At 34.8% G+C, this 13,024-nt stretch overlaps 1 protein-coding gene across 3 annotated transcripts in view; it reads right to left on the bottom strand.

Moving 5' to 3' along the window:
• ROCK1 (Rho associated coiled-coil containing protein kinase 1) overlaps positions 1-13,024 on the bottom strand; it is a 142,523-nt gene that overhangs the window by 18,762 nt on the left and 110,737 nt on the right. For all 3 annotated transcript variants that reach the window (XM_008690553.2, XM_040632674.1, XM_040632675.1), the window contains exons 21-25: positions 12,323-12,392; positions 10,081-10,175; positions 3,181-3,346; positions 2,221-2,314; positions 1,686-1,774 (exon numbers count right to left, since the gene is read on the bottom strand). In XM_008690553.2, coding sequence (XP_008688775.2) covers positions 1,686-1,774; positions 2,221-2,314; positions 3,181-3,346; positions 10,081-10,175; positions 12,323-12,392 — 514 coding nt within the window. The remainder of the gene's footprint in view (positions 1-1,685; positions 1,775-2,220; positions 2,315-3,180; positions 3,347-10,080; positions 10,176-12,322; positions 12,393-13,024) is intronic.

The following is a 13,024-nucleotide window of genomic DNA, read 5'->3' as shown; positions in this document are numbered from 1 at the left end:
GTTAGTCTGTTAATTATCATAGTTTACTCCCTCAAAAACTATACAAACTTTCCCCATGTTCTTGCCAAATACTAGTATCATATCTCATTTAAATGTGCCCATTTGTCAAAAAGAGACCTTGTTATTACTTTAATTTCTATTTCTTGGTTTATTGTTATAGTTGAGCTTTTTAAAATTCTTTACTGTTTCCTTTTCTCTCAAATGCCCCTTACTTTTTCCCTTCATATTAAATTGCCTTTTTTAAATTTGTAGATACTCTTTATATTTATCTATATTTGCTATAATATTCTACTTAGTTTTTTCCTTTCAACTTATGTTGTTTTGGGCTCCAGAGACTTGAATTTTTGTGTAATAAACGTCAATCTTTATCTTCATGGTCTCTCTATATAAAGGTAAGTAGAACTTCCATTGAAGGTTTTCAACAGATATTAAGTGAATTTTTTAAAGATTAATCTGGCTGCAACATGAAAAATTGCTGAGAGGGAGAGTAGATAAGTGGTAAGAAGCTATTATAATAGTGTAATAAAAAAGTAAAAAATATTGGGATGCCTGGGTGGCTCAGTCTGTTAAGTGTCTGCCTTCTGGGATCGTGTCCTGCATCGGGCCCCTTGCTCATGGGAGCCTGTTTATCCCTCTGCCTGCCGCTCCCCCTGCTGGTGCAGCACGTGCTCTCTCTCTGGCAAATAAATAAATAAAATCTTAAAAAAAAAAAAAAAGGTAAAAAATAGTTATTTTACCATGAAAATCAACTGAGGTACACAATACCTTATGAAGAATTTAAACTACGGGATAACTTAGTAAAACGATAAGACATGGAGTTTTAGTGTAAAAATCTGATCTAGCTGCATCATTAAATACAGAGCAAATCATACAGCCACCCCTATAGTTTCTTATTTGTTCCCAGTTCTTCTCTTTTGGCTTTAGTAAGTGTTTTCCCTTCATTAAATTTTCCTACTGTCAACTATAGGTCTTCTGTACAATCTAAAATATGTTCTTACTAGTCAATGATTGGACAAGCTACTTTTTCCTTTTTTTTTCAATTTCAAGATTTTATTTAAATTCTAGTTAGTTAACATATAGTATAACATTAGTTTCAGGAGTAGAATTTAGTGACTCATCACTTACACATAACACCTGGACTCATCACAAGTGTGCTCATCACAAGTGTCCTCCGCAATGCCTGTCACCCATTTAGCCCACCCCCTACCTCCTTTCTATCAACCCTAAGTATTTTCTCTATAGTTAAGAATCTCTCTTACGGTTTGTGTCCCTTTCTCTCTTTTTTTTTCTTTCCCCTATGCTCATCTGTTTTTTTCCTTAAATTCCACATATCAGCGAAATCTAATGGTATTTGTCTTTCTCTGACTTATTTCGCTTAGCATAATACACTACAGTTCTATCCCTATGGTTGCCAATGGTAAGATTTCATTCCTTTTTTATGGCTGAGTACTATTCCATCTCTCTCTCTCTCTCTCACATGTTCTTTCTTAACTCAACTGAAATCCAATTTCCTGAAAAAGTCTTCTAATTTAATGAAGAAAGAATATTACATTATTTGTTCCAATGAAAAGTTTGAACATTATAACCTAAGTTTTAAGAAAAAGTACACAAAAAACAAATATTAACTTCTGAATATATGATATTCAAATACAAACATATGGAAAAGGCTGAAAGAGTATATATACCTGTGTTTTAAGGGTTCTTTCTGTATTGATATTCTTTTCAAAGGCAGCCTTAAGATTACTAATCTCCTCCTCCTTCTTCAATTTATATTCTGTTAATAAATTACATAAAGTGTTATTATATGACATTAAATTATGTTCCAAATTAACAATGTTCTTAATTATCCAAATTATTATACACTACATAACTTTTAGTAACTTAATTAAGATAATTCTTTTTTGTTTGGCTTTACTGAGCCAAATAAATAAATATTGTAAGATACTTAAGTTGTACAACATGATGATTTTATATATGTATACATCACGAAAGGATTCTCCCATCGAGTTAATTAACACATCCATCACCTCACATATTTACCATTTTTGGGGATGAGAACATTTAAGTTCTACTAAGATAATTCCTTAAGGCTACAGAAGTTATTTAACATATGAAAACAAATATTTCAAAAACCTAACACACAATATAAATAGCTCAAGATTTACCTCTGAACTTGATTAAACATTTAAAAAAAAAAGAGAAACAAAAAAACTTACGTACCTTCCTCTGCCCTCCTCATTTTATCAGTTAGCTCTTCATTTTCTTTTCTTAATAATTCAATATCTTTGGTTAACATGCTGTTTGCTTCTTCAAGCTTAACAAAACACAAAGATTTAAGTTACATTCACTTTGCTAGTCTTACACTGCTTTATATATATAAAAATGCCTGGTTACTGGTTTAACACATGTGGATATACTTAAATTCAAATATATTTCATTCAACCTTCATAAGAATCTTGTGGAATAGGTATTATTTCTTTCTTTCTTTTTTTTAAATAAACTCTACCCCCAACGTGGGACTCACACTCACAACCCCAAAATCAAGAGTCACATGCTGTATTGACTGAGCCAGCGAGGCACTGTGGTATTACTTCTGTTTTACAGACGGAGAATCTGAGGCTAAGGAAGTAACGTGAATTGCCAAGACCACATAACTTCTTAGAGGCAAAGCTAAGATTCAAACCCAGGACTACTTATACCAAAGCACCTGATTGTAACTTCAAAAGAAAAATCTATCTTCCCTTTCAATCCCCATGATCTATATAGGCAATAGTATAAATTTCAGGAATAGGTAACTGTAGTACTGGTTTTCTAGAATTAATTTGTAGATATCCATAAAGAATTCCTCATCTCAAAACAGTTTCTCTGAGTTTTATAGAATTCTGGCCACAAAGTCAGTTGCAATGTATTAAGATAATACAACAAATGAATTTAACTCAAGCATTTTTTTCACATAAAATATATTAAGATCTATAGCCAGAAAGAAAAAACATTACACTGAATAAGAATTTCAGTCATTAACAATGGTTTTGGATTATATAAACTATTTTATACATTAAGTACAGACTGAACACTGTGTTTAAGTAAAGTCAAAGTAAATACATATGCACACATACTCACCCTAACACTTTTAAGATGTGACCTATTTTGATTTAGGTAAGTTTCAGTCATAAAACTTACCCGACTAACAGTATGATCTTTATCTGTAATCTCTTGCCTATTTCTGGAAGCAGCTTTCTTGCTTTCTTGGCTTAATTCAAAATACTGTTCTTCCAGAAGCCCTCGAGCCAATTGCTCAGACTCAGCTTTTGTTTCTGCTAGATCCAACTGAGTAGCAAGAGTTTCTCTGCAACGGATTTGTAAGAGAAACGGATATAAAGAAATTCAGTTATTCTTCCAACTTAATGATATGCTTAAGAAGACAACTATAATTAAACAATAAGAATTAAGTATTTTATTGCTTAAAATAAAATCCATTATTCAAATCCAATGCAAAAATTCTTATAAAAGTAATAAATTTACCCTCTAATACTCTGAAAAACTATAAAAGTAAAGAACTCTTTAATCCCATACCTGCTGTTGTGCTTAACTAAGAAAAGGTGGTAAAGCAATGGCAAGCAGTCTCCTTTTGAAAAGGAACTTGTTGTGGATTTAGAATGGAAGGTAGCATGGGACACAGGAAAAGTAATAGGCTTGTAAACCAGGAGGCCAGACCTTGACCCTTATCCCTGTTCTTCACTATTGGGTAAGGACATTGGGCAAATTTCTTACATTTCCTACAGCTCAATTTAATCAAATCTGTAAATGAGAGAGTTAAACTAAATGATTTTTGAGGTCCTTTTCAGTTCCAAAATGTTATGAGATCATCACAACTTATAAATATATTTGTAAACCACTATACACTATTCTAGGAATGCTCCTTGGGAATTATACTTTAAAGCTTTTTGGAACTGACATTCAGACCAGGACCACATCATTCCAGTTTGCTTGCTCTTCCTAAAGGACTTCTGTTCAATAAACTATCTGAGTCATAACTGCATCTCCCCCGTATATGGTAGGTGCTCAATAAATGTTTGCTAAGTGAATAAATGAATGACTTCCATCTATTTTTTACTAAGGAAATAATACAAATGAATTTTCTGTCTCAGGCCTAAGGAGGGGACATATACTAAATACAAAAAAGAAAAAAAAAAAGGATATTCATTCATTTGTCCAAAAAAATTTACCTAAATGTTTACTATGTGCCAAACACCATTGTCTAAATTAAGACATATAGTAGTAACAAAGTCTCTGCCCTGAGGAAGCATATATTAGTGGGGTAAAACAGGCAATTTAAAAAATGAACAAGTAATATATAGCAATGCCACAGAGAACACAATAAAACAAAAAAGGTAGAAGAGGCTGTGAATGTGATATGTTATATAGGGTGATCAAGGAGGCCTCTCTGCTAAGAAGACATGTGAGAAGAGATATGAAGGAAGTAAGGGAGTGAGTTATGCAGGTTATTGGAAAATACAGTGTTAAGGTGGAAGAAACATCTAATAACAAATGCCCTAAGTTTGGTCTGAAAGAAGCTAATGTGAGTGAAGTAAGAGATGAAGGAAAGTTGTGAGAAATGTATTAAGAGAAGTGGGGAGAGAGAATAGACCTTGTAATGTTTTCTAAGACAGTATAGGGAACTTTGGCTTTTACTCTGAGTATTGTTTTAAAAAGATCATTCTGGCTGCGGTATTAAGATCATACTGCTGGGGGACAATGGCAGAAGCAAGGATATCAACTAGGAGGCTAATGAAAGTACCAAAATTGGAGATGATGGCAGTATGGATCAGGCTGGGAAATGGTACCAGTGGTGAGAACTGGTCAGATTCTGGATATACTTTTTTTTAAATTTAATAATTTTTTTTATTATATTATGTTAGTCACCATACTGGATATACTTTTAAATTACAGCCAGGAAGATTTATTAATGGACTGCATACAGAGTATAAGAAAAAAAGCAGCCTAGGATAATTTCAAGGTTTTTTATTTAAACAACTGGAAATAACAGAATTGCTAATATCGAAATGGGGAAAATAGGGAGAAGCAGGTTGGCAAGGTAAGGGAATCAGGAATCTTTTCTGACATGTTAAAAATGAGATGCTTATTAAACACTCAAGTGGAGTCATACAGACAGCTGGACATACAAGTCTGAAATTCAGGGGAGAATGTGCTTGTACACTGATACTATTTAAAGCCATAAGGCTGGATGAGAACAAGGAAAGAGTGATCCCTTGGGTCCTCCAAACTTTAAAGGTCTCAGAGAGGGGAAGGGACAAAGGAGCAAAGGAGGTTAAGAGTAGCCAGTTCAATAAGAAAAAATACCATGTGGTGTCACAGAAGCCAAGTGAAGAAATTTTATCAAGAGAAAGTAATCAACTATGTCAACTGCTACTGTTAAATAAGGTTAAGGACTAAGAACTGACTACTGTCTTTAACTATTAGGAAGTCATCAGTAACCTTGAGAAGGGTTATTTTGGTAGTGTGATGAGTGCAAAAGTCTGGAATGAGCTAGAGAGAGAAAGGGAGAAGAGGACCTGAATATAAATGGTATGTCACCTTTCAAAGAAGTTTGCCACAAAAGGAAGCAGAAAAATAGGATGGTAGCTGGAAGTAAAATGCACTTAACAGATGGTTATTTTTTACAAAGATGTTTACCTGTATGTTTAGATAACAACAAGAACGACTATACAAAGGAAAAAATGGACGTAGGAAAGGTCAGGATTCCTGGAGTCATATTCTTAAGTAGGAAGAAAGGGATGGGATCGAGGTGGTTAAAAGCACATTTTGTTCATTTACATCAATCAGAAGGAAGGCAGGATTTATAGGTACAGAGGCAGATAGGTTAGTAGCTGTGAGGGTGGGACAGAGTAGAAATTCTCTAATTCTAGGATGCAAGGCCATTTGTTGAGTGTGAGGATGAGGACAGGTTGCTGAGATCTGAGGAGAAAGGAGAAGATATGAAAGAGTTATCTCAAAGTGTAGGGAAGTTAGTACGTTAGGAAAAGATAGGAAGTACTGCCAATGCTAAGTCTATAATCCTAGGGGTAGTTCTGAACTATTATAACACAAGGCTTCAGACTGATAGATTATCCTTACCTGGGCTTACTGCTTTGTATCAAGGTCAGATAAATGTATTTAAGTTATATATTAAAATACCAGAGAACCTATTTATCCCAAATTATAGTTCGAACCCTGGCTACGCAACTGTGTAAGAGAAAGCAAGAAACAATGAGATGGTTCAGGGTAAAACTGTCTGCAACTATAACCATCCAGACTTCCTTCACAGCTCTCCATAAATAAAAGACCTGTCTTTACTAATGCCCAAGACCAATCTGTCACCTTTATTCTCCTGTCTCCTTAGCGAAATCAATTTATCAACCACTCCTTTTTCTTCTAGGTTATAAGATTATAAGCAGGAGCTTTGTTCTTGTTCACTGCTGTATTCCAAATGCCGAGAAGTCTCCAGCACATAAAAAGTGCTCAGAAATTTTGTTTCAATCAATGAATAAATGTGCAACTTTTCCCACTTTGATTTCCTTCCCATGTCTCATTTAAATATGCTAAAATTTCTGCTATCTTTAAAAAGAAATGGCTCTCTTTCAACTTCTCCTCTAGCTACTGCTCTATCCCCTTGCTTCAACGACCACATTTCTTGAATTTTCTAATTTAACAAATATTTACTGACCATCTAGTATGTTCTAGGTACAATTCCAGGTGCTACACATACAGCAGTGAAACAGAGTTAAGGACAAAACATTTAAAAATTCCTTCCTTCACTGAGCTTAAGTTCTAGCAAGGAAAATAGTAAGTAAAATAAGTCAGTAAACTCTATAATATATTGGGAAGGGATAAGTGCTACAGAGAAAAATTAAACAGGTAAGGAAATACTAAACTGGGCAGCAAGGTAATGGGGTGGGGAGTGTTTGCACAATTTTAAGAAGGATATTCAGGGAAGGCCCCTCTGAGATGACATTTAGACCTAGACCTGAAGAGAGTGAAGGAGCGAGCATGCCATGTGGATACTCAGAGGAAAATGTTCCAGAAGGGGGGAGAGCAAGTCCAGAAGCCCAGAGGCAGGAGAGTAACGGACTAGTTTGTTGAACTGCAAGGAGGTAAATGTGGCTACTGTCTACACTAGGTCTCCACTTCTACCCTTACCATTCATGTCTCGTTTCACTTTAGTATCCATTCTCATTACCATTTAGGAACTGCTCTCAACAAGAACTAATAACCTTAAATATAATGGACAATTTATTTTTTACTTGACCTTTTTGAGTATGGGCACTTTAAATCACTTTGTCTTCTTTGTAGTAGTCTATTCCCCTAGCTTTTGTGATCTTACTCTGCTTTTCTCCTTATATTACTGGTGACTTCTTACCTTCCCTTCCTCTGCCCTTTCTTTAGAAGTATAGGTGCTACTAGTCTATTGTCGGCCTTTACGTCTTCTCATCCTACACTAGGGGTTACAACTTGTTACCTGAGAGGGTCAAATGAGTCCACGTAAGTGTTCCTCTATCTCCCTCCAGACATACAATTAAAATAAATCTGGGCCAACATTTTACAAAAAATTCAGATTTCTGGCTTCTCTTGAAGAACCAGATCTTGAAATACTGGATCAGTGTTACCATGTGGCAGCAAGTGGTTAGAAGTGACATGAATTCCTCAGTTTGTTATAATACTCACAACTCACACAATGAACATACCCAACTAGCTTCAAATTAGTTAAATGTATGGTACCATAGGTTCATGAGTTTATAAACTTTAATATACACAATCACCTTAATAAATCTCATCTATCTCTGTTTCAGTATACAATGACTGTCCAATCAGCTTCAAGTCCTTATCTTTTCTTGGGGCTTTGAAGCAATTTCGGAACCATTTCTCTTTGGACAACCCATAGGCGCCGCAAATTCAGTATGTCTGAAATGGAAAAAATCTTGTCTTCCCTCATTTCACAAACTTGGCAATCCTTAACTCAGGGACCAGTGATACCATCAACCCAACTGCCCTGGTCAGAAACTTGAGAACCCACCTGAAATTTTCCCCAACTTTTTTTTTTTTTTTTTTAAAGATTTTATTTATTTATTTGACAGAGATAGAGACAGCTAGCGAGAGGGAACACAAGCAGGGGGAGTGCGAGAGGAAGAAGCAGGCTCATAGCAGAGGAGCCTGATGTGGGGCTCGATCCCATAACGCTGGAATCACGCCCTGAGCCGAAGGCAGACGCTTAACCGCTGTGCCACCCAGGTGCCCCTTTCCCCAACTTTTATCCTCACACTCTCAAATCTGCAAGTCCTACTGCTTCTACTTCCTATTTTTCCCATGTACTTGCCTCTCCTTTTACTGTCAACTTCCACTCTAATTTTACATTTAGATTTTCCAAAGGCTACATAATTCAACTTTCTGTATCCACCAGTTTTGCCTCCAATCCATTCTCCACTCTAAAGAATGAAGTTTTCTAAGACACCACCTTCTCAATCCCTAGCACTTTGTCATAGACACCTACCTTAATTGTATTTGTCTCCTGACTAGATTCTGAAGTACTTGAGGGTAAGAACCATAACTCACTAATAATTATATCACCAGCATAAAGCACAGTACTTAGCACAGTAGAGGTAATCAGTATGTTTCTTTTAAATAGATCAAACAAGGGCAAACATATCAACCCTATGGAACAATATAGTATGTAGACGATTGGGTGCCCTCTTCACAGTGAATGCACACAACATGGGATTGCATATTACACTGCAGACACCATACAAATGATAGCCAAAAGAGTACAATAGGGGTCTACCACTGTCACAGAGACTAATCAGGAAATGCACCTTTGCTCCTACCTAAGACTCCATTAAATATATTAAAGATCTAAGCACTGAGTGTCCATGGTTGCTAACAAAGAAGCAACAGACAGTACAAAGTTATGTATGAGGTAGTCTTCACCCCTCTATAAATCAGATTTGAATATGACTAAGACTCCCAATTAGGGATGTCCAATAAAGCTTTCTATGAGGATGGAAATGTTCTGTATACCTGTGTTGTCAAATATGATAGACACCAGCCAAACGTGACTGTTGAGCACCTGAAATGTGGCTAGTACACCTGAAAAACTAATTTTTAAACTTCCTTTAAATGAATTAAAAGTTTAAATTTAAATGGCTACATAAGACCAGGGACTACCATATTGGACAGCACAGTTCTAGATTTAACTACAGATTTGCAGGAAACACAGGACAAAAATGTTCAACTGTGGAAATGAAATCAATAAAATCAGTACCACTGAGGAAAACTATACAGGAAAAATGATCCAGTTCCATTAACAAATAAGTGTCAGGACAGTGATTATTTAGTGGTGGGAAGGGAAGAAGGCATAATCCGGAGGGGGAATACGGTGGGCTTTTAAAGTGGATAGCAAGGTTCTGTCTCTTTCATGGGTGGTAATTATAATGATATTTGTTATATAATTCATAAAACTGTGCATGTTATAATATTTAATGTATTTCTTTGTTTCAGCAATAAAATGGTTAAATTTTTAAAATTTCTATATGGAAAGAGAATATAAAAATGTCAGAAAACTAGTTCTAGTGTCTGTTCCACCTAGCTATAAGCAGTTGTTACACTTAAATAGCTTTAGGTCTTCCTCTAAGGTGCTAAGCAGACATGAAATGGAACTTAACCTGCCTAATAATACTAAGAGGGAGACCCTAAATACCTTTACCTAGCATAAAATGATGACTTGCAAGTACAGCATGAACTATTTATATACAAATAGATGTTTAAGGATTGAGAGACTCCTGAAAACAGTTTAATGTCACAGTTTAGTGAACCTGTACAACTGCCATAGCGTTTAGGTATGATTTTTTCACCACAAAGAGAAAAATTGGTCTAAATATAGTTTGATTTGTTCTGAATTAGCCTAATATTATTTGCTATACTGAATAATAGCACAACTGAATAATGGCACATCTACTCTCTATTTTTAAACTTAAAGAATGCTATGATGCAACAGTGATTCTTGTTCTAAAGAAAAATGGATGAACATACTTTTCACTTTGTAACTCTTGTATTTTCTTTAAATATTCTCTGTTTTTTTCTTCAATTTCTTCCTTAAGTTCCTTTACCTGGGTTTTATAAAGTGTCTGCAAAATAAGTGATTAGAAGAAATAAGTGTTAATGAGTTTAAAAAGTCTGGTAGTTTCTTATAAAGTTAAACAACATACAATCTAACAACTCGACTCCCAAGTATTTACCCAAGACAAATGCAAGCATATATCCACACAAAATCTTATACATGAATTTTCATTGTAGTTTTCTTCCAAATTGTAAACCACCAGAGGTTCATCAACAGATGAATTTTAAAAATTGTGGAGTATCCATACTGAACAATAAAAAGGAATGAACTACTGATACAAACGACATGATACACCTAAAAAATTTTTTTGCTGAGTAAAAAAAACCCCAGGTGCTAAAGAGTATATACTGCATGATTCCATGTATGTGCAATTCTGGAACAGGTGAAAATAATCAATAGTGACAGAAAGCAAAATCAGTGGTTACCTGCAAACAGAGGTAAGTGGGGAGATGGACTACAAAGGGCCACTGGGAATTTATGGTGAAGGAAAGGTTTTGTATGTTCATTGTGGTGGTGGTCACACAGTATACACATTTGTCAAAACTTATCAACACATACACTTTAAATGGCTATGAGTAATTATGCAGAAATTACATCTCAAGAACATTAAATATTATATTGATTTGGAAAACATTATAAAGAAACTTAGCAAGCACTATTCATTTAAATGTTAGATCAATTCTTAAAGTGAATAATGTTAGAAAAACCACTTCTCTTTTTGGGTAGGTGGGACTGAGTAGGTGGTTGAGAGACGTGAGTAAAATACCACAAACGAGATTCATTAAACATTCTGTTAACACACAAATAATATATATTTATCATAGAACAATGGTTCTTAACAAAATTCATTTGGCTTTTGCCAACTCCATCAACAAATATTTAACAGATACGAGTAAGCACTAGACCTATATTGTGTTCAGGTGCTGTGATTACACAGTAAACTTCCAGTTTCACAGTCTTTTTTGTAAACTATCCTTTTTCATATAAAAGATAAGGAAAAAAAATAGTAAGGACCAGCAAACAGCTGTGGAGAATTACTTTTATACTGTAAACTTACTTATCCCTCTAAGAAACAGCACTTCTCTGGAGGAAAAATACAAATATTTCAACAGGAATGTAAATAAAAGAGGTACCAGATGATTACTCTGTGAAAGTACACGGACAAGAAAGTGTGCATGATATTGTAGACCACTCCGCAGAAGTCAGTACTACATACTTTGAATAATTAAGGTTAATCTCTACCCAGGGAAAGATTTTTCAACAATACCAAATTTTTTAAAATTTAAAAACATATTTCAGTAATAGTCTAACAAGCCAAAAAAGAAATAGGCAAAAAATAGAAAGTCACTATGTTTATTAGGAGATGAGCAGAGTACAGCATAAAACTCTGAACATGTGAAAGTTCTGTAGAGCTCTACTAGTGTTCAGATTCTTTATTAAAGAAATCATCATTTCCAATACTGTTCACTTGGTTTCCAGGGCATGTTCATCAGCACAACTCAAACTCTCTCATTTAACTGCACTAAGACTTGCAGGAAAAGAGGCTGCCAGTGTTAACAGTAACGGAGAAGCTAGGTAAATGTTAAGTTGAAATGGTGGAGTACAAACTTGGCAATCAAAAGAAACAAAAAATGCAGAGGCTTCAATAAAATCTCAAAGCACTGGCTATAGACGTTAAAGTAGTAGTGAAAATAACCTTGCCTGCAGCCAGTAAGAGTCAGAATGACATCTATGGAGAAAAGAGCAAAATAGATGCATGAAGTGCATACAGAGAGCTAAAACAAGACCAAAACTTTTGAGCATTAACTATACCTATAACTGTATGCAGTTATACCTACAAATGTAATGTGCATACATGAACCAAGCATGAAAATACTGGCACTCCAACCACCCAAGCTTGCTACCAGGCAAACAAAACCCTTAACGAAGTCTTACATATAGCTTTGGTTTGATGGCAATTCTAGAAATATTTCACAAAAACGGTCATTTCTTTACAACTTACACAGACCATGAACTCAGATTCAGAAATGAAATGTAGAGATGGGTATATGAAAAGGGGGAGAAAACCACTTCACGGTCACTGGAAAAAAGTCACGGTTCACATTAAAAATCTTAATACCTTGTTTTAAGCCAAGTGTTAAAAATGATTCTTACCGAGAAATACTGCTCAGCTTCAAGCTGATCTTGTAGCTCCCGCATCTGTCCTTCATTTCCTCTATACTGTCTTCAGGTAAAAGAGAAAACAGTTAATGAATGCTATTTACACTAGACTTTATATTATTCTTTATTAAAGTTGCTAAAAACAAAAAGGTATTACTTTAATTATTATATTTGATCAGGTCATGCTGTCTGATTCCATTTTGCTCCTTATAAAATGATACTGTGAAAGTAAAGGGAACTGTTTTCTACTGAAGGTGACTTTCAGGAGAATATTAATTGTGAATTAATCCAAGTTGCAAAAATAAAAATGATACTTTTTTGGTAAATTTTAATAGAGAAAAGCATTCTTAGAATACATTTTATTTTTATTTTATTTTATTCTTTTGAAGATTTTATTTATTTATTTATTTGTCAAAAAGAGAGAGCACAAGCAGGGGGAGCTGCAGGCAGAGGGAGAAGCAGGCTCCCCACTGAGCAAGGAGCCGGATGCAGGACTCGATCCCAGAATGCTGGGATCGTGACCTGAGTCGAAGACAGAAGTTTACTCGACTGAGTCACTCAGGTGTCCTTTAGGGATACATTTTAAGTGTCTTATGTAGTAAAGTAAGCAAATTAAAAAAGGGAACATGAAAATATTTAATAAATATTAAGAATATTATACATGCTATACTATATATATATATATATATATATATA

The sequence above is a fragment of the Ursus maritimus genome, unplaced genomic scaffold (assembly GCF_017311325.1).
Source record: "Ursus maritimus isolate PB19 unplaced genomic scaffold, ASM1731132v1 scaffold_18, whole genome shotgun sequence".
In the NCBI taxonomy this organism is placed as follows: domain Eukaryota; kingdom Metazoa; phylum Chordata; class Mammalia; order Carnivora; family Ursidae; genus Ursus; species Ursus maritimus.
Note: the sequence above shows the minus strand (reverse complement) of the source record. Positions and strands in the feature narration are given on the sequence as shown.